General features: G+C 43.6%; 1 protein-coding gene across 1 annotated transcript in view; it reads left to right on the top strand.

The window, feature by feature from the left end:
- Positions 1–668: 668 nt before the first annotated feature.
- Positions 669–18,613, top strand: part of LOC121554934 (pre-mRNA-splicing factor CWC22 homolog) — a 56,225-nt gene continuing 38,280 nt past the window's right edge. The window contains exons 1-12 of the mRNA XM_045212109.1: positions 669–772; positions 2,112–2,220; positions 6,804–7,066; positions 7,337–7,392; positions 7,805–7,891; positions 8,175–8,426; positions 12,682–12,810; positions 13,059–13,227; positions 13,704–13,757; positions 13,838–13,973; positions 14,619–14,825; positions 18,496–18,558. Of these exons, the coding sequence (XP_045068044.1) occupies positions 710–772; positions 2,112–2,220; positions 6,804–7,066; positions 7,337–7,392; positions 7,805–7,891; positions 8,175–8,426; positions 12,682–12,810; positions 13,059–13,227; positions 13,704–13,757; positions 13,838–13,973; positions 14,619–14,825; positions 18,496–18,558 (1,588 nt within the window). The 5' untranslated portion in view covers positions 669–709. The remainder of the gene's footprint in view (positions 773–2,111; positions 2,221–6,803; positions 7,067–7,336; positions 7,393–7,804; positions 7,892–8,174; positions 8,427–12,681; positions 12,811–13,058; positions 13,228–13,703; positions 13,758–13,837; positions 13,974–14,618; positions 14,826–18,495; positions 18,559–18,613) is intronic.

Below are 18,613 nucleotides of genomic sequence, written 5' to 3'. Positions count from 1 at the left end.
ACCAACAACCCCGGACTGTCTTGTCTCATTACGCACACCTGGTTCCCATTCCCCCTGATTAGTATGTGTATATATGTGCCCTCTGTTCCCCATTGTCCTTGTCGATTATTGTCCCTTGTCCATTGGTCCCGTGAGTAGCGTGTATTGTGCTCTTGGTATTACGGGTCTCATCCCGTGTATTGTTTAAAGATTTACACCTCGTGTGTGTGTGTGTGTGTGTGGTGTTCATGACGTACCTTGTGTTGGGTGGAGAAAATAAACCCCTATTACGTATTCCTGCGCCTGTCTTCAAATCCTTATACAACGTCACACATAGTAACAAACTTACCATTGTCCACATTATGATTTGGGGTACATGGTTATATATCAAATGTTTTCAGGACTAGTAATAAATACATTAAATGAGACCAATCAGATACATTTTAATGAATTATAAACAACTTCTTTATTTTGACTGTGAAAATGTGCATTGTACAGGTTGTACTGTAGTAGTAAGTAGGCTATTACTATTTGTCATGCTGCTGCAAAGAAATGTAAGAAATTAGTACAACAAAAACTATTTAAAAACATACTTTGCTGTTTGATTTGTTGTCTTTCAAATAGCACCAGACCAATGAGTCTCTGTGATTTCGCGTTTACGTGTATGTCCGCTCTTTTTGGGCCTTACTGCTATCCGTAGCAAAACTTGCGGAAGAGGACAAGGGAGAAAATGGCTACAGAGACAAACGACAACGATTTAGCAGTGGAGCTAAGCCCACATTCTAGAGAAGAGGTAGCTAGAAGTTTGTACCCATATATAATAATACGAACGACAAAAGCCCATAAATGAATACGACAGTATTAGTTAGAAGTTCTAAGTATTTAATTATTTTATATGCTACTTACAGCGGGCCTTTTGTACTGTCGGCTAGCCAGGCTAGTAAAGTTAGCTAACTTGCTAGCTGCCGCGCTTCCCACATGGAAGAAAGTGAGGAGAGCGCCTTTGCAGCTAACGCTATAGCGAAGAAGCAATATGTTAGCTGCCGTTTCGATGCAGCAAGGTACTATCTAGATGGCTAGATAGTTTGTTCGAATGTCGGATCAAGTAAAATCGCTAGCACCAGCTATCTAGATAGCTAACGCCACGTCATATCAACGTTAGCTGACCAAGTTAGCTAGCTACGCCACATAAACCATGATAACAGAAAGGTGGGACGCTGGATTGCAACAGGCTAGCTGACAACAATGATATGCGTTTCAGTCAAAACCTCTTGCTAAACGTGGCCAACAATGTGTCACTCGCTAATATTTGTATTGTGTACACATTGACAGAGAAACATGGCAGTGTCTACCTATCGGCTGACTGTCGTCTCCCCCATGTAAAAAGTTCATAGTCAGATTCCCAGCAGTTTGCTGAAATGTGAATATCTGTTTAACCTTAGATCACAGTATGTACTGGAATGTTGGTGGAAAAACAAAGCAACGTGTAATTTCATGAAGCATTTCACTTCTGCAAAGGAAAGCATATAGCAGCTAAGCGTAGTTTCTTGGGTTGTGGCTATTAGAGCTGCCCCTTTCTTTCCTACCCAGCTCCCTACTTTATCCATCTCCACCAGGGACTGGTTCTGCCCAGTGAGACGTGCCTCAGCAACACATAACAGGGATAACTAGAGGCAACTGAGAATGGTTGTCTGGCAAGTGTCTTATACCGTTGTGGTTGCAGATACAGATGGTGCTGGTGCATATATTGGTTGTTTATGTGCCCCAGTCTAATCAATAAATCCCCATAACCTCATAACTAACTGCAGCATAATTTAGCTTCCTTCAGGTTTGTTATAACCTGTGTGTGTGTTTATATAACCTCTCCACTTCAGCCTCTGATTTCAGTTTCCTTCCAGTAGTGGCAGCCAGTGCCCAGTGGCCTACAACATGATCTCAGTAATCATATTGTCGCCTGCTCCTGTGTATGTAATGTCTCTGCTCTATGAGGTGTTGGTTGTACACGGAGTAGCTTGCATTATCATTTGTTTCCAGGCCCTTTGCTTTCATACACCATAACATCAAGCTTCAGTTCAGATCGCCATCCTTCCATGTAGGCTAAACCAGCTGTGTGTCCTTTGTTCCTCCTCCAGCCTCCCAGGACCAGTGGCATGGATCAGCCCCGGAGGAGTAGGAGCAGCAGCAGGAGCCCATCAGAGGAAGGAGAGCGAGAGAACAATGTGGCACAGCAGAAGAGCAATGGTGAGTGGAAATTACTTTTTCCTCTCATAAACAAAGGTTCTGTTACCTGAAGATAATTTGCCCTGCTAAATCTACACCTACAGTTGAAGTCGGAAGTTTACATACACTTAGGTTGGAGTCATTAGGCATTTGTGGCGGCAGGTAGCTTAGTGGTTAAGAGCGTTGTGCCAGTAACCGAAAGGTCGCTGGTTCTAATCCCCGAGCCGACTAGGTGAAAAATCTGTCGATGTGCCCTTGAGCAAGGCACTTAACCCTAATTGCTCCTGTAAGTCGCTCTGGATAAGAGCGTCTGCTAAATGACCCAAATGTAAATTAAAACTCGTTTTTCAACCACTCCACAAATGTCTTGTTAACAAACTATAGTTTTGGCAAGTCGTTTAGGACATCTACTTTGTGCATGACACAAGTCATTTTTCCAACAATTGTTTACAGACAGATTATTTCACTTATAATTCACTGTATCACAATTCCAGTGGGTCAGAAGTTTACATACACTAAGTTGACTGTGCCTTTAAACGGCTTGGAAAATTCCAGAAAATGATGTCATGGCTTTAGAAGCTTCTGATAGGCTAATTTACATAATTTGAGTCAATTGGAGGTGTACATGTGGATGTATTTCAAGGCCTACCTTAAAACTCAGTGCCTCTTTGCTTGACATCATGGGAAAATCAAAAGAAATCATCAAAAAATTGTAGACCTCCACAAGTCTGGTTCATCCTTGGGACCAATTTCCTAGAGATGAACGTACTTTGGTGCGAAAAGTGCAAATCAATCCCAGAACAACAGCAAAGGACCTTGTGAAGATGCTGGATGAAACAGGTACAAAAGTATCTATATCCACAGTGAAACAAGTCCTATATCGACATAACCTGAAAGGCCGCTCAGCAAGGAAGAAGCCACTGCTCCAAAACCGCCATAAAAAAGCCAGACTACGGTTTGCAACTGCACATGTGGATAAAGATCGTACTTTTTGGAGAAATGTCCTCTGGTCTGATGAAACAAAAATAGAACTGTTTGGCCATAATGACCATTGTTATGTTTGGAGGAAAAGGGGGCTGCTTGCAAGCCGAAGAACACCATCCCAACCGTGAAGCACCGGGGTGGCAGCATCATGCTGTGGGGGTGCTTTGCTGCAGGAGGGACTGGTGCACTTCACAAAATAGATGGCATCATGAGGAAGGAAAATGATGTGGATATATTGAAGCAACATCTCAAGACATCAGTCAGGAAGTTAAAGCTTGGTCGCAAATGGGTCTTCCAAATGGACAATGACCCCAAGCATACTTCCAAAGTTGTGGCAAAATGGCTTAAGGAGAACAAAGTCAAGGTATTGGAGTGGCCATCACAAAGCCCTGACCTCAATCCTATAGAAAATGTGTGGGCAGACTGAAAAAGCGTGTGTGAGCAAGGAGGCCTACAAATGAGCAAGGAGGCCTACAAACCTGACTCAGTTACACCAGCTCTGTCAGGAGGAATGGGCCAAAATTCACCCAACTTATTGTGGGAAGCTTGTGGAAGGCTACCCGAAACGTTTGAGCCAAGTTAAACAATTTAAAGGCAATGCTACCAAATACTAATTGAGTGTATGTAAACTTCTGACCCACTAGGAATGTGATGAAAGAAATAAAAGCTTAAATAAATAATTCTCTCTACTATTATTCTGACATGTCACATTCTTAAAATAAAGTGGTGATCCTAACTGACCTAAGACAGGGAAGTTTTACTAGGATTAAATGTCAGGAATTGTGAAAAACTGAGTTTAAATGTATTTGGCTAAGGTGTATGTAATCTTCCGACTTCAACTATATGTAATGGACCTAGATAAACTTTTAGAAAGTTACCTTTGTTCTAAAATGTATGATCTTAGCACTTAAAAAATAAAACCTGACTAGTGGTATAAAATGAACAACTAGGCTATCAACGATCAGATTATGTCTAGAAGAAATCATATCTTTTTTCGCCAGCCTTGTTGGAACTTGGATTTGTCCCAATAACCTCCATTACCGCTATCTCCCTTCCGTTGTTTACCTGGTCTCTCATCCTCATCACTGACAGATGGACAGTTCCAGCCTAGCAGCTCTCTGAGTCTGTGTTATTGTCCAGATAAAGCTTTCAATCATCCCTTCTGCTGAGCTGTTGCAAATCCTTCCTCCACTCCGAGAGAGAGAGGGAGAAAGACGGAGCGAAAGAGGATAGAGCGAGAGAGGATAGAGATGGAGAGAGAGGGAATGGGAATAGGAGGTAGAGAAAGAGGGATACAGACGGAGAGGGCAACACAACCCTCCCGACATCCACCCAAGGGCATTTGAAAAGTGCCAGAGCGCAGAATGTGCTGCCTGCTACTGATAGTCCTTTAACTAGATCCCCTGTAACACCCAGGGTCTTACTCTGGCTGCCTTGAGTTAGAGTGTGTGTTAAATCGCACCCTATTCCATATGTAGTGCATAACTTATGAACAGGTTCCGTAAGGCTCTGGTCAAAAGTGGTGCACTATATAGGGAAGTGGATGCCATTTGGGATAGAACCTTAGAGCTGTTGCATTTCCCCCACAGCAGTCTAGGGAGGGAATTATGCTGCTATTGTTGTTGTTGCACAACGGAGACGGGATGTTCTCACTGTCTTGGTTGCAAATAGTGTCAGTGAATGTTTACTGTTTATTTGTCAGTATCAACCTAATAACATTTTAATTGGTATTACACAAATCAGAAAGTGCGAAAGCCAATTTTCAACAATGCATCATATATCAGTGAATGTTGGTGAGGCAGTGCTGTTAGCATCTAGAAGTGGATATTGCTGTCAGAGACCTTTTGACTCAGTTTTAGCACAGATTGCAGTTGCCTGAAAGGCACACCTCAATGATTTGGAATTGCAGCTACTGCATGGATTTAATGGATGCTTCTCAATCTTTCCCTCAAGCTATTTTGTAGGCTGATTGTTTCACTATAGCTAGGGTGTCCAATCAAAAACGCATATTTTTACCAATGGGTAAAATAATATGTTAATTGGGTTGATAATACTCTATGAAAACCAAGTTTCAAACCTCATGTCTCTCTTAATCCGTTCAAAAGTTATTGGAGTTTTTACCCTTGTAGGATGGCCAGAATTAGGGTGACTAAATCAATGTAGGCCAGAGGATATTTTTTTTAAACAAAATTGGCAGGAAAAAAAAATATATAGAGGTAAGATGGATAACGATTTTACATTTACATTACATTTTAGTCATTTAGCAGACGCTCTTATCCAGAGCGACTTACAGTTAGTGAATACATGTTTTTTTATACTGGCCCCCCGTGGGAATCGAACCCACAACCCTGGCGTTGCAAACGCCATGCTCTATCAACTGAGCTACATCCCTGCCGGCCATTCCCTCCCCTACCCTGGACAACGCTGGGCCAATTGTGCGCCGCCCATGAGTCTCCCGGTCGCGGCCGGCTGCGACAGAGCCTGGATTCGAACCAGGATCTCTAGTGGCACAGTTAGCACTGCGATGCAGTGCCTTAGACCACTGCGCCACTCAGGATTTTGAGACATGACATGTAGTATTTTCATATTTTAGTATACACTTCACATATTAATTCTAAATTCCTGTTCTTTTAGAAGATTTCTCACAAAAACAAGCGTATGTCTGTGAAATGTCAACGGAGTACTGACTAATACCAAGCTTTTTATTTTCAAAGCCTTTTACATTTAATTCAGCTCTTGTCATGCTAATTTTGCTTTTTGAGACCCGCGGAAACAACTTTGAAGACGACGATCACACAATGTAAAATCCTCAAGTTGTTACGAGTAACCTATGTCAACCGAGCTCGGTGCTTTTTATCGGATGTAGTATTAGGTTACGAAATCTGACTTTTTGGATATAATCAATGTTAATGATATGTTCGAGAAAGACCCCACTGAACAATTCAGAACATGAATAATCATATTTGTCTTGGTAAAATGTGAAATTTCATCACCAAAGTGCGTTTCCACCCGCTCTGGGCAGAGTGGGTGGACACCCTACTATACGCATTAGACAGAACTTGAAAGAATGTTCGCAATATTCAACTTTAAATAATTTAATTGTATAACTATTTCATTTCTACTCTATTGTTTCTTTAACAGATTAGCTGTAATAACGGCATGATAAGTTAATATTGCCACAGTCTACTCAATCTGCCAACTGTCAGAAATCCGTGAACTGAGGACGAGTCACTGGTCCAATAAGGCATCCATCTCAGCAGGCTGCTACAGTGCACTTCATCAATTATTCCTGCTCTTAAGCCTTCAGCTCAGTCAGGTCTCTCATATAGAGCATTAACTGAATGTCAATTTACATTTTTAAAGTTCACTCTCGTTTGCTTGCTGGTTGCTTGTGGTCTGAATGTAGATGGTCTATATTTTAAAAGACACAAGACACATGTTCATATCCCACTTTCATTAACAACACATTCACTATTTTCAACAATAGGCAAGCGTGATGAAGCTAAGACACATATGAGTTTGCCAATTTCATTTTGGACAAATAGACCTACACTCATAATCCTACAATGTCATGTGGAACTGAAAAGCCACTTATTAACCTAACTGTGTTTTGTCTGCAGTGGAAGCACCAGAGGGGGCAGATAATCCTGCAGCCAGTCCCAGAGACGAAGGCCTCAGAGCGGCCAGACCTGGATCGGAGGCCCCCGTAGTTCTAGGAAGTCCCGGAGTAGCCAGCTCCAAAGCTACCAGGGGCAGTAGGGTCCCATCCAATGCCAGTGTCAGCCAGGAGGGGGAGTCTAGTGGCTCTGACGATGAGAGCAGTGAGGAAGACAGTGATGAGGGAGTGGCCCGCAGGATGAAGAGCAGTGTGGCACAGATCGTGGTGAGTGACTGACACAGCCACATTCAGTGACCCGTTTCATTGACAAGGATTGAAAAGTCTGGTCCTGGACTAAGAAGCATTTTCAATGGATTTTCAATTGAGCATGCTTTCTAGTCCAGTACTAGGCTTCATTTGTGTCTGGGAAACTGGCCCTCTAAGCTGGTATTTGCACTGTTAGCGTTATGCAAATACAAAAGTGTGCAATGTGGGAATGTGTTTGCAGACACTGACCAGATAGTGGATTCTGACATGTTGTGTTTTGTGTTCCAGCATGGTCCAGATGACCAGAGTGTGAACAAAGGCAGGAGCCCCACCCCAGATGACAGGTGAGTGACTAACTCTGTAGAGCTGCAGATAAGAGGCGGCAGGTAGCTTAGTGGGTAAGAGTGTTGTGTCAGTAACTGAAAGGTCGCTGGTTCTAATCCCCGAGCCGACTAGGTGAAAAATCTGTCGATGTGCCCTTAAGCAAGGCACTTAACCCTAATTGCTCCTGTAAGTCGCTCTGGATAAGAGCGTCTGCTAAATGACAAAAAAAAAAAAGAGCTATAAGTCATCCTTTACTCTCCAGGCCTTCCAAACGTTCAACTTTCCCAATTCCAAAGTTCCATAGATTTTCCAAAAATCCCAGTTTGCAGGATTCACCCCCAGCTTATTCCCTCCTGATCCTGGTAGTCCACCAACTGGGAAACAAATCTGGAATTTTGCAACACTAATTTTGTTTCTCATTGGTCCATCCAGGGATGATGATCGCCGCAGGTCCCGCTCCAGGTCCCGTTCCAGAAGTCAGGAGAGGGATCGGCGCTACGGTAGAGGAGGTTACGGCAGGTACGGAAACAACATGGCACAGTCTGGTTCCACTTGAGGTTTCTTTCATCTGGGGTAGTATTTCCTTGCCACTTCTGCTTGTTCTTTGGGGTCTAGGCCAGGTTACTCTAATACACTTTGTGACAACTGTTCATGTAAAAAGGGTTTTCTGAATCAAATGTGATAAATCTATATTGTGTTTACAACTAATTTAGAGTAGACCACATTCAGACTTGCCCTAGCTTCATTCTTAAGAAGATCACTACAGTATTGATATATGGAGATGCCTTTGCATCACCCACAGGTCAAGGGACGATGATCGTGACAGAGACCGATATTACGACCGTTATGAGCGCCGGTCGAGTCGGGACAGAGAGGCTGAGTTCAGGAGGAGGGGCCAATCGCCCTCTCCAGCTCAGAAGGACCCTGCTGCAGAGGAACCGCCAGTGAAGAAGAAGAAGGAGGAACTGGACCCTATCCTGACCCGGACTGGTGGAGCCTACATCCCCCCGGCCAAGCTACGCATGATGCAGGCTCAGATCACTGACAAGAGCAGGTGAGTTCAGCTGATGTCTGCTAGACTGGAAATACTTTATAGCCTACAGTGAGGAAAAAAAGTATTTGATCCCCTGCTGATTTTGTATGTTTGCCCACTGACAAAGAAATGATCAGTCTATAATTTTAATGGTAGGTTTATTTGAACAGTGAGACACAGAATAACAACCAAAAAATCCAGAAAAACGCATGTCAAAAATGTTATAAATTGATTTGCATTTTAATGAGGGAAATAAGTATTTGACCCCCTCTCAATCAGAAAGATTTCTGGCTCCCAGGTGTCTTTTATACAGGTAACGAGCTGAGATTAGGAGCACACTCTTAAAGGGAGTGCTCCTAATCTCAGCTTGTTACCTGTATAAAAGACACCTGTCCACAGAAGCAATCAATCAATCAGATTCCAAACTCTCCACCATGGCCAAGACCAAAGAGCTCTCCAAGGATGTCAGGGACAAGATTGTAGACCTACACAAGGCTGGAATGGGCTATAAGACCATCGCCAAGCAGCTTGGTGAGAAGGTGACAACAGTTGTTGCGATTATTCGCAAATGGAAGAAACACAAAAGAACTGTCAATCTCCTTCGGCCTGGGGCTCCATGCAAGATCTCACCTCGTGGAGTTGCAATGATCATGAGAACGGTGAGGAATCAGCCCAGAACTACACGGGAGGATCTTGTCAATGATCTCAAGGCAGCTGGGACCATAGTCACCAAGAAAACAATTGGTAACACACTACGCCGTGAAGGACTGAAATCCTGCAGGGCCCGCAAGGTCCCCCTGCTCAAGAAAGCACATATACATGCCCGTCTGAAGTTTGCCGATGAACATCTGAATGATTCAGAGGAGCTGGGTGAAAGTGTTGTGGTCAGATGAGACCAAAATCGAGCTCTTTGGCATCAACTCAACTCGCCCTGTTTGGAGGAGGAGGAATGCTGCCTATGACCCCAAGAACACCATCCCCACCGTCAAACATGGAGGTGGAAACATTATGCTTTGGGGGTGTTTTTCTGCCAAGGGGACAGGACAACTTCACCGCATCAAAGGGACAATGGACGGGTCCATGTACCGTCAAATCTTGGGTGAGAACCTCCTTCCCTCAGCCAGGGCATTGAAAATGGGTCGTGGATGGGTATTTCAGCATGACAATGACCCAAAACACACGGCCAAGGTAACAAAGGAGTGGCTCAAGAAGAAGCACATTAAGGTCCTGGAGTGGCCTAGCCAGTCTCCAGACCTTAATCCCATAGAAAATCTGTGGAGGGAGCTGAAGGTTCGAGTTGCCAAACGTCAGCCTCGAAACCTTAATGACTTGGAGAAGATCTGCAAAGAGGAGTGGGACAAAATCCTCCTGAGATGTGTGCAAACCTGGTGGCCAACTACAAGAAACGTCTGACCTCTGTGATTGCCAACAAGGGTTTTGCCACCAAGTACTAAGTCATGTTTTGCAGAGGGGTCAAATACTTATTTCCCTCATTAAAATGCAAATCAATTTATACAATTTTTGACATGCGTTTTTCTGGATTTTGTTGTTGTTATTCTGTCTCTCACTGTTCAAATAAACCTACCATTAAAATTATAGACTGATCATTTCTTTGTCAGTGGGCAAACTTACAAAATCAGCATGGGATCAAATATATTCACTGTACATCATGATGGGATGGTGTAGTTGACACAAAACGAGAATTAAACTTGACCATATTTCTTTGAAATAATTAAATATGACGATTTCAATAAAATAATGAAATGCAGGGCCTCCCAAGTGGCGCAGCGGTCTAAGGCACTGCATCGCAGTGTTGCGGAGTCAATACAGCCTGGGGTTCGATACATTGGTGCAGTTGGCTTCCGGGTTCACCGAGCGGGTGTTAAGAAGCGCGGTTTGAGGCCTCCCGAGTGGTGCAGCAGTCTAAGGCACTGCATTGCAGTGTTGCGGCGTCACTACAGACCCGGGTTCGGTCCCAGGCTGTTTCACAACCGGCTGTGACCGGGAGTCCCATAGGGCGGCGCACATTTGGCCCAGCGTCGTCCGCGTTAGGAGATGGTTTGGTTTGGCTCATCGCGCTCTAGCAACTCCTTGTGGCGGGCCGGGCGCCTGCAGGCTGACTTCGTCATAAGTTGAACAGTGTTTCCTCCGACACATTGGTGCAGCTGGCTTCCGGGTTAAGCAGGCAGGTGTTAAGAAGCGCGGTTTGGTGGGTCATGTTTCGGAGGACGCATGACTCGTCCTTCGCCTCTCCCGAGCCCGTTGGGGAGTTGCAGCAATGAGACAAGATCGTAATCACGAAATTGGGGAGAAAAGGGGGTAAAAAAATATATATATATATAATGAAATGCAACCAGGCTCAAATGCCATATCGTTTGTTCCGAGCTGTCAAGGAAATCAATGGATGACGACACAATATATATTTATTTTTAGTCTGGAGGGAGCTAGGTGTCAGAGCCAGGCTCTAAAATTAGCAGCCGACTCTCTGAGAGAGGTGTGGATATCTGTGGCTGTGTCTGAAATGGCACCCTACTCCCTACGTAGTGCTATATAGGGAATCCCTGCAGAGTACTATATAAGGAATAGGATGCTATTTCGGACATTCACTCAAGGTGTTTTCACACAGTCACCTACCTCTAACCTCATCTCCTGGACAAGCATCTTCGCTCCTTGAGGCCAAGCGCCCTGAGACGAGATGTGCGTCCCAAATGGCTCCCTATGTTGTGCACTTATTTTGACCAGAGCCCTACAGGCCCTGGTCAAAAGAAGGTGCAATATAAAGAGAACAGGGTGCCATTTGGGACATAGCCAAGGAGGTGACATGGATAATGAAGTAGAGATTGGTTCACTAAGATCCTCTGGGGCAGAGGAGGGAAATGAAGGGGATTGGAAGGATAGATGGGAGGACTATCCTGTCCTCCCAGAGCCTAGACACACACACACACTGAGTACACAGAACACCACACACACACACACACACACACTGAGTACACATAGCCCCCCACACACACACAGAGCCCCACACTAGAGGCCTTGAATAAAGCAGCACCATCAACACTATCCCAGACCAGCTAATCTGGGGATGCAGGAGGAGTTTTTGTTATTTCAGGGAAACTTTCCAGTTACTAACCACGTTTCCATCCAAGTAATGTCACCCTGTATAAAAAATAAATAAAAAAATCACGACAGCTATGATGGAAAAAGGAAGTTTCGGTACAATTTTATTAATGCCAATAGATAATATATTTGTTTGACATGGTGGGATCTTTTTGTGTCGGTAAAATGAATTATACGAGAAATGTCAGTGTAAACTCCTTTATGCACAAATATTTATATAATAACCATCATATCGAGGTAAACTTGGAGTCGGGATGATATGGTGTGTGGTCCTCCCACTACGACTCGGGAAGCCATGCAGTTTGTTAGGCTACAGATGAAATAAGTTATGATTAACTTCACAGGGTGGTGAAAGTGCACGGTGATCTTGATGCTGCTTTCCAATAAATATCGAGGGTCTTCTTCTGGTGAAATTATGATTGATGCTTGACTGCCGTTTGACAAATTCAATATTTTTGCTCTTATCCATAATAATCTCATCATATAGACTAGCCTACCCACACAGCCTACCCGCATTGTATCTGGGCTGTTTGCTAGAGTGTACATTTGCTATTTAATGCAACAGTGTTTGTGACAAAATCAGTAGAGTTGAAAATGTGATGGAGACACATTAAACTTTAGATTTTTATTCGGTACATGAAAACATAAGTGAACTATGTCATCACGCACTGATTTCTATCCGCAACAAGCCAGTTAGGTGGAAACACGCCACTTTTTATTTTCTTTATGCGGATTTTAGAATATTTGCATGGAAATCTGTCGCCAATTGGATGGAAACCTAGCTACTAATGCCTTTTAAAGGTGCTACTTTGTCCCTTAATCTAGAGTGGAACTGGGGAAAGCAGATACATTTCAGACCCGGTCTATTAACTGTTTTGAGGTAGTGTTTAGTGTAGGTCGTGGCATTGCTTAGGAATGCACTTTGAAATATGTTCCGCTTCAGTGACTGTATGCTGTAGAAATGCAATGTTTTTATTACTTTATTGCACATATACTGACAAGACCATTTTGAAATTCGCAGTGTTGTCAGGGAACATGTATTACAATTATTTTTCTAATCAAAGGACAACCATCACACCAGTTAGTCCAGATACACAAAAAATACAGTAGGTCTTGCCAATTGTTACAAAGAGCTTACTTATTACCCCCCTCTTTCTAGTCTGGCTTACCAGCGTATGAGCTGGGAGGCTCTGAAGAAGTCCATCAATGGTCTGATCAACAAGGTGAACGTATCCAACATCGCCATGATCATCCAGGAACTGCTGCAGGAGAACATCGTCAGGGGCAGGTAATGGACCGAGATTTTTAATGGATTTATTTCATATTTATTTATGCAGGCTATTCTCATTGAGATCAAATGTCTTTTACAAGAGGGACCTTTCCAAGATGTCAATCGGAAACATTTCACGTTTCTTAAAGTGAGCTTTGAGACAGATTAGCTTCATACAAGTGCAGATCACTAATGTGTGTGTTTCATGTCTGTCTGTCTGTCTGTTTGTTTGTGTGTGTGTGTCTGTCTGTGTGTCTGCTCTACAGAGGTCTCCTGGCCAGGTCCACCCTGCAGGCCCAGAGCGCCTCGGCCACCTTCACCCACGTCTATGCTGCGGTCGTAGCCATCATCAACTCCAAGTTCCCTCAGATAGGAGAGCTCATCCTCAAGAGACTCATCCTTAACTTCCGCAAGGGCTACCGTAGGAACGACAAGGTGACTGGCTGCTCCAGACACTACTGCTGCCTCATTTAAGAGATCATGTGTACCTGACAAGCCCATGTTGGCCTTTTTGGCTCCTCTTGCTCATACTGTTATGCACTAGATGTTTGAACTAAAACAACTTAAATGTTGTTACATATTGTGGAGAATAAGGAGTTGTAATGTATCTGAGCCACTCTTTGTAGTTAAATATACAATAATAATAATATATGCCATTTAGCAGACTCTTTTATCCAAAGCGACTTAGTCATGTGTGCATACGTTTTACATATGAGTGGTCCTGGGAATCGAACCCACTACCCTGTGTGGTCCTCTGTAGCTCAGTTGAGCGTTGCCAAGTAGTTCCCTAGCACTGACTTGCTTGATCTCATATTATATTATATTATATTATATATTATTTATATTCCTGCCTTACAAGCACCATGCTCTACCAACTGAACTCAAAATGATTTTTTGTCCTTGTTTTTCAGGCACAATGTCTCACGGCATCAAAGTTTGTTGCCCACCTGGTCAATCAGAATGTGGTAAGTCCTCTTTCTATTTGCTATGCTAGATCACATACACACGCAGTGTTTTCATCCTATTTCCCTTGTTCCCCGCCCAGGCCCATGAGGTGCTGTGTTTAGAGATGTTGACCCTGCTCCTGGAGAGACCTACAGACGACAGCGTGGAGGTGTCCATCAGCTTCCTCAAGGAGTGTGGCCTCAAACTCACTGAGGTCTCCCCTAGAGGCATCAATGGTACATAGCAATACACTGAGGTCTCACCTAGAGGCATCAATGGTACATAGCAATACACTGAGGTCTCACCTAGAGGCATCAGTGGTACATAGCAATACACTGAGGTCTCACCTAGAGGCATCAATGGTACATAGCAATACACTGAGGTCTCACCTAGAGGCATCAGTGGTACATAGCAATACACTGAGGTCTCACCTAGAGGCATCAATGGTACATAGCAATACACTGAGGTCTCACCTAGAGGCATCAGTGGTACATAGCAATACACTGAGGTCTCACCTAGAGGCATCAATGGTACATAGCAATACACTGAAGTCTCCCCTAGAGGCATCAATGGTACATAGCAATACACTGAGGTCTCCCCTAGAGGCATCAATGGTACATAGCAATACACAACACTTCCGCTCTGTTCTTACAGTTTGAACAGGCGTGGGTGATTGAAGCATCAGTTCCATCATCACAGCTACAGAATCCTTTTAGCAGTCTATCACAGCTCATTCAGAGAAATCTAGTGATTTCTTGATTGATTTCTCTGGTGATCTTATTTTTGGTGCTCTTATGTTGCATTTTTCTTGGTATCAAATTCAAACCATAGAAATATAATTATATTTCTATGATTCAAACATTGTCTGTGTCTGTTTTCAGCCATCTTCGAGCGGCTGCGTAACATCCTTCACGAGTCGGAGATAGACAAGCGTGTGCAGTACATGATCGAGGTGATGTTTGCCATCAGGAAGGACGGGTTTAAGGACCACCCTATCGTCCCAGAGGGGCTGGACCTAGTGGAGGAAGAGGATCAGTTCACACACATGCTGCCCCTAGAGGATGACTACAACCAGGAAGATATACTGAGTAAGATACTATATACAATAGTATATAGGATCAGTTCACACATATGTTACCCCTAGAGGACTACAACCAATAAGAGATACTGAATACCCCCTAGCTAGAAGGCCTAATCAGTTAAAGATGCAGTCCCAGATCCTAAGCACTTACAAATTCGTAACATATTGTACGTGTTGGAATTCGTAACATACACTAAGTGGTAGGCCACACAAGCTCACAGAATGGGACCGCCAAGTGCTGAAACGCGTAGAGCGTAAAAATTGGCTGTCGGTTGCAACATTCACTACCGAGTCAGCACAGGAACTGTTCGTCTGGAGCTACATGAAATGGGTTTCCATGGCCGAGCAGCCGCACACAAGCCTAAGATAACCATGCGCAATGCCAAGCATCGGCTTTAGTGGTGTAAAGCCCGCCACCATTGAACTCTGGAGCAGTGTAAATGCGTTCTCTGGCGTGATGAATCACGCTTCACCATCTGGCAGTCCAACGGACCAATCTGGGTTTGGCGGATGCCAGGAGAACGCTACCTGCCCGAGTGCATAGTACCAACTGTGAAGTTTGGTGGTGGATGAATAATTGTCTGGGGCTGTTTTTCATGGTTCGGGCTAGGCCCCTTACTTTCAGTGAAGGTAAATCTTCATGCTACAGCATAGTGACATTCTAGACAATTCTGTGCTTCCAACTTTGTGGCAACAGTTTGGGGAATGCTCTTTCCTGTTTCAGCATGACAATGCCCCATGCACAAAGCGAGGTCCATACAGAAATGGTTTGTCGAGATCGGTGTGGAAGAACTTGACTGGCCTGCGCAGAGCCCTGACCTCAACCCCATCGAACACCTTTGGGAAGAATTGGAACGCCGACTGCGTGCCAGGCATAATCGCCCAACATCAGTGAAATGCCCGACCTCACTCTTTTGGCTGAATGTAAGCAAGTCCCTGCAGCAATGTTCCAACATCTAGTGAAAAGCCTACCCAGAAGAGTGGAGGCTGTTATAGCAGCAAAAGGTGGACCAACTCCATATTAATGCCTATGATTTTGGAATTAGATGTTCGATGAGCAGGTGTCCACATACTTTTGGTCATGTAGTGTATCATACAAATTGCACAACAACAACAAATATTCTGGGACCCGTTTTGGCTCGTGAGCACTACTTTCAAAACTACTGGCTGAAATGATACAAAACCTTTGGAACATCACTTTAACATCCTGGCTCTTTCACCACGGTCCTTGCCTTTACTGACCAGGTAAAAGCCACCTAATGACTAGCATTGACCATATTGTTTTCACGAATAATGTATTTTCAAATCAGTGCAAATGAGATTGAGACTTAACTGTGATAATTTGAGTGTTCAGCATGATGGTTCATTGCCAGGGGAGAAAGAAAAATACCCTGTCTCATTATTCAGTCAATTCACCTGCTGTCCTTTAGGTCCCTAAGAGTTGGGGCTTATACAGATATAGCTGGGTGTTTCCTCTCTTATCAGTCTCTCTATAGATGTCCCAGTATCGAATAATGTTCTCTGAGAAGAGAGAAATCACAGTCGGTCTCTCAATCTTTCTTGACCTCTCTCTCAAACTGGTTGTAGGCAGACTATCACATTCGACCTACACCGTACTAGACCATGTAGCCCATCTATCCTATATAAAAAAGGACTGAAGATAGCTACAGATAATTAGGTTCTATCAACATATGTATTAGTGAAACCAAAGTGCTGTAACATATATCAATTAAATCAAATAGCCTAGTACACACACCAAAACTTTCAAATGTTCAAATCAAAAGACTATTGCACAGAAAAACTTGGATGGGTGCATGGCAAATTCAGAACCGCTGGACAGCAACAAAATAAACTAAAGCACTGATAATTGGGAACGAGATCAGAATGACTGCTAAGGCTTGATTCATAAATTAAATAGGTAGCCTAGACTGCAAAACTAAACAAATGTTCAAATTAAAAGGCCTGATTAACATGACATCAATAACGCAGCCACATTCCGAGTCCCCTGTGCTGACACATTCAAAAATCAAAAGATGGTTTAGTATTTAGTTTAAAAGCTCTGATGAAGGCCAAGAGAACAATAAACACTTTTCAATGAGAAAACAGAAATCCCCCCAAAATCTAAATAAAGACTTGTGAAAATGTTAAGGAGAACAAAAACTACTGAGCATACATTAGAACACCACCACAGAAGCTTCGGGCATCTTCCCTATTAAGTAGTCTAGTTTTGTTGGCTACTTGAAGAGAACTGGGGCCTGTCACTCGCAGCCCACCTTTTCCAATGCATTGTTAAAAAGTGTGCATTGAATTCTACTAGATGAAGAGCCGAAATGAGTATAACATCCTCGCATTTAAACCATACTCGATTTTCGAAACGTCGCATACTATTATTAAACATTCTATTTTTGTATTGTGCGAATGCGTCATGCGTGATTGCGTTGTTTCCCGCTATTCGTTGATTTCGGTAGCGCATCCTCATATTTAATTGATAAGCTGTTGACAAAGCCGAAATGAGCATGACATCCGGGCATTTAAAGTATACTAAATTTTTTCAGCATACAGAATCAGCCTACTATTTAGGACGAAAGTATGGATATTTGGACACAGCCTCTCTCTGTCTCTCTCTCTCTGTCTCGCTCTCTCTCTCTCTCTCTCGCTCTCTGTCTCACTCTCTCTGTCTCTGTCTCTCTCTCTGTCTCTCTCTCTCTCTCTCTCTTTCTCTCTCTGACTCTTTCTCTCTCTCTCTCTCTCTCTCTCTGTCGGTCTCTCTCTCTGTCGGTCTCTCTCTCTGTCGGTCTCTCTCTCTGTCGGTCTCTTTCTCTGTCGGTCTCTTTCTCTGTCGGTCTCTTTCTCTGTCGGTCTCTTTCTCTGTCTCGCTCTCGGTCTGTCTCGCTCTCGGTCTCTCTCGCTCTCAGTCTCTCTCTCTCTCTGTCTCTTTCTCTCTCTCTCTGTCTCTCTCTCTCTCTGTCTCTTTCTCTCTCTCTGTCTGTCTCTCTCTCTCTGTCTGTCTCTCTCTCTCTCTCTCTGTCTCTCTCTCTCTGTCTCTCTCTCTGTCGGTCTCTCTGTCTCTCTCTCTTGCTCTCTCTCTCTCTCTCTGGCTCTTTCACTCTCTGTCTCTCTCTCTCTGTCTCTCACTCTCTCTCTGTCTGTCTCTCTCTCTGTCTCTCTCTCTCTGTCTCTCTCTCTGTCGGTCTCTCTGTCTCTGTCTCTTGGTCTCTGTCTCTCTCTCTTGCTCTCTCTGTCGCTCTCTCGGTCTCTCTCTCTCTCTTGGTCTCTCTCTCTCTTGCTCTCTCTGTCTCTGTCTCTCTCTTTCCTTCAGTCTCATAATAGAGGGTTACATTTCAAAACTGACATTAAGACTAAGCATCTGTGTTGCTATTTATTTATGTTTGTACAATTCAACAGAATAAGCATATTTTCTGTAGCTTCAGCACAGACAAACTTGTCCTAATTGAAAATCTATACTAGCATCCCTTCAGGGGGCAAGAGAGGGGAGGAAAGCAGTTATCACATTAAGCGCTATTATGAATTGCCTCTTAATACACAGTGCTTGTGTTTTTTATGGGTAATTACTTCTGATTGCATCTCATTTGCAATAACTTTAATTGCTCTGAAATGTACTAATTGCAAACGAATGGTTGCTATTAAAAACAACAGTGCTTCTGTCTATCTTGCAGATGTCTTTAAGATGGATCCAGACTTCTTGGAGAATGAGGAGAAGTACAAAGCAATTAAGAAGGGTGAGTTGATAGTTTGAAGGATCACATGGCCAATTAAATGCCTTAAGGTGAAGCA

The sequence above is a fragment of the Coregonus clupeaformis genome, chromosome 40 (genome assembly GCF_020615455.1).
Source record: "Coregonus clupeaformis isolate EN_2021a chromosome 40, ASM2061545v1, whole genome shotgun sequence".
In the NCBI taxonomy this organism is placed as follows: Eukaryota; Metazoa; Chordata; class Actinopteri; order Salmoniformes; family Salmonidae; genus Coregonus; species Coregonus clupeaformis.
This window is presented reverse-complemented; position numbering and strand designations above follow the sequence as displayed.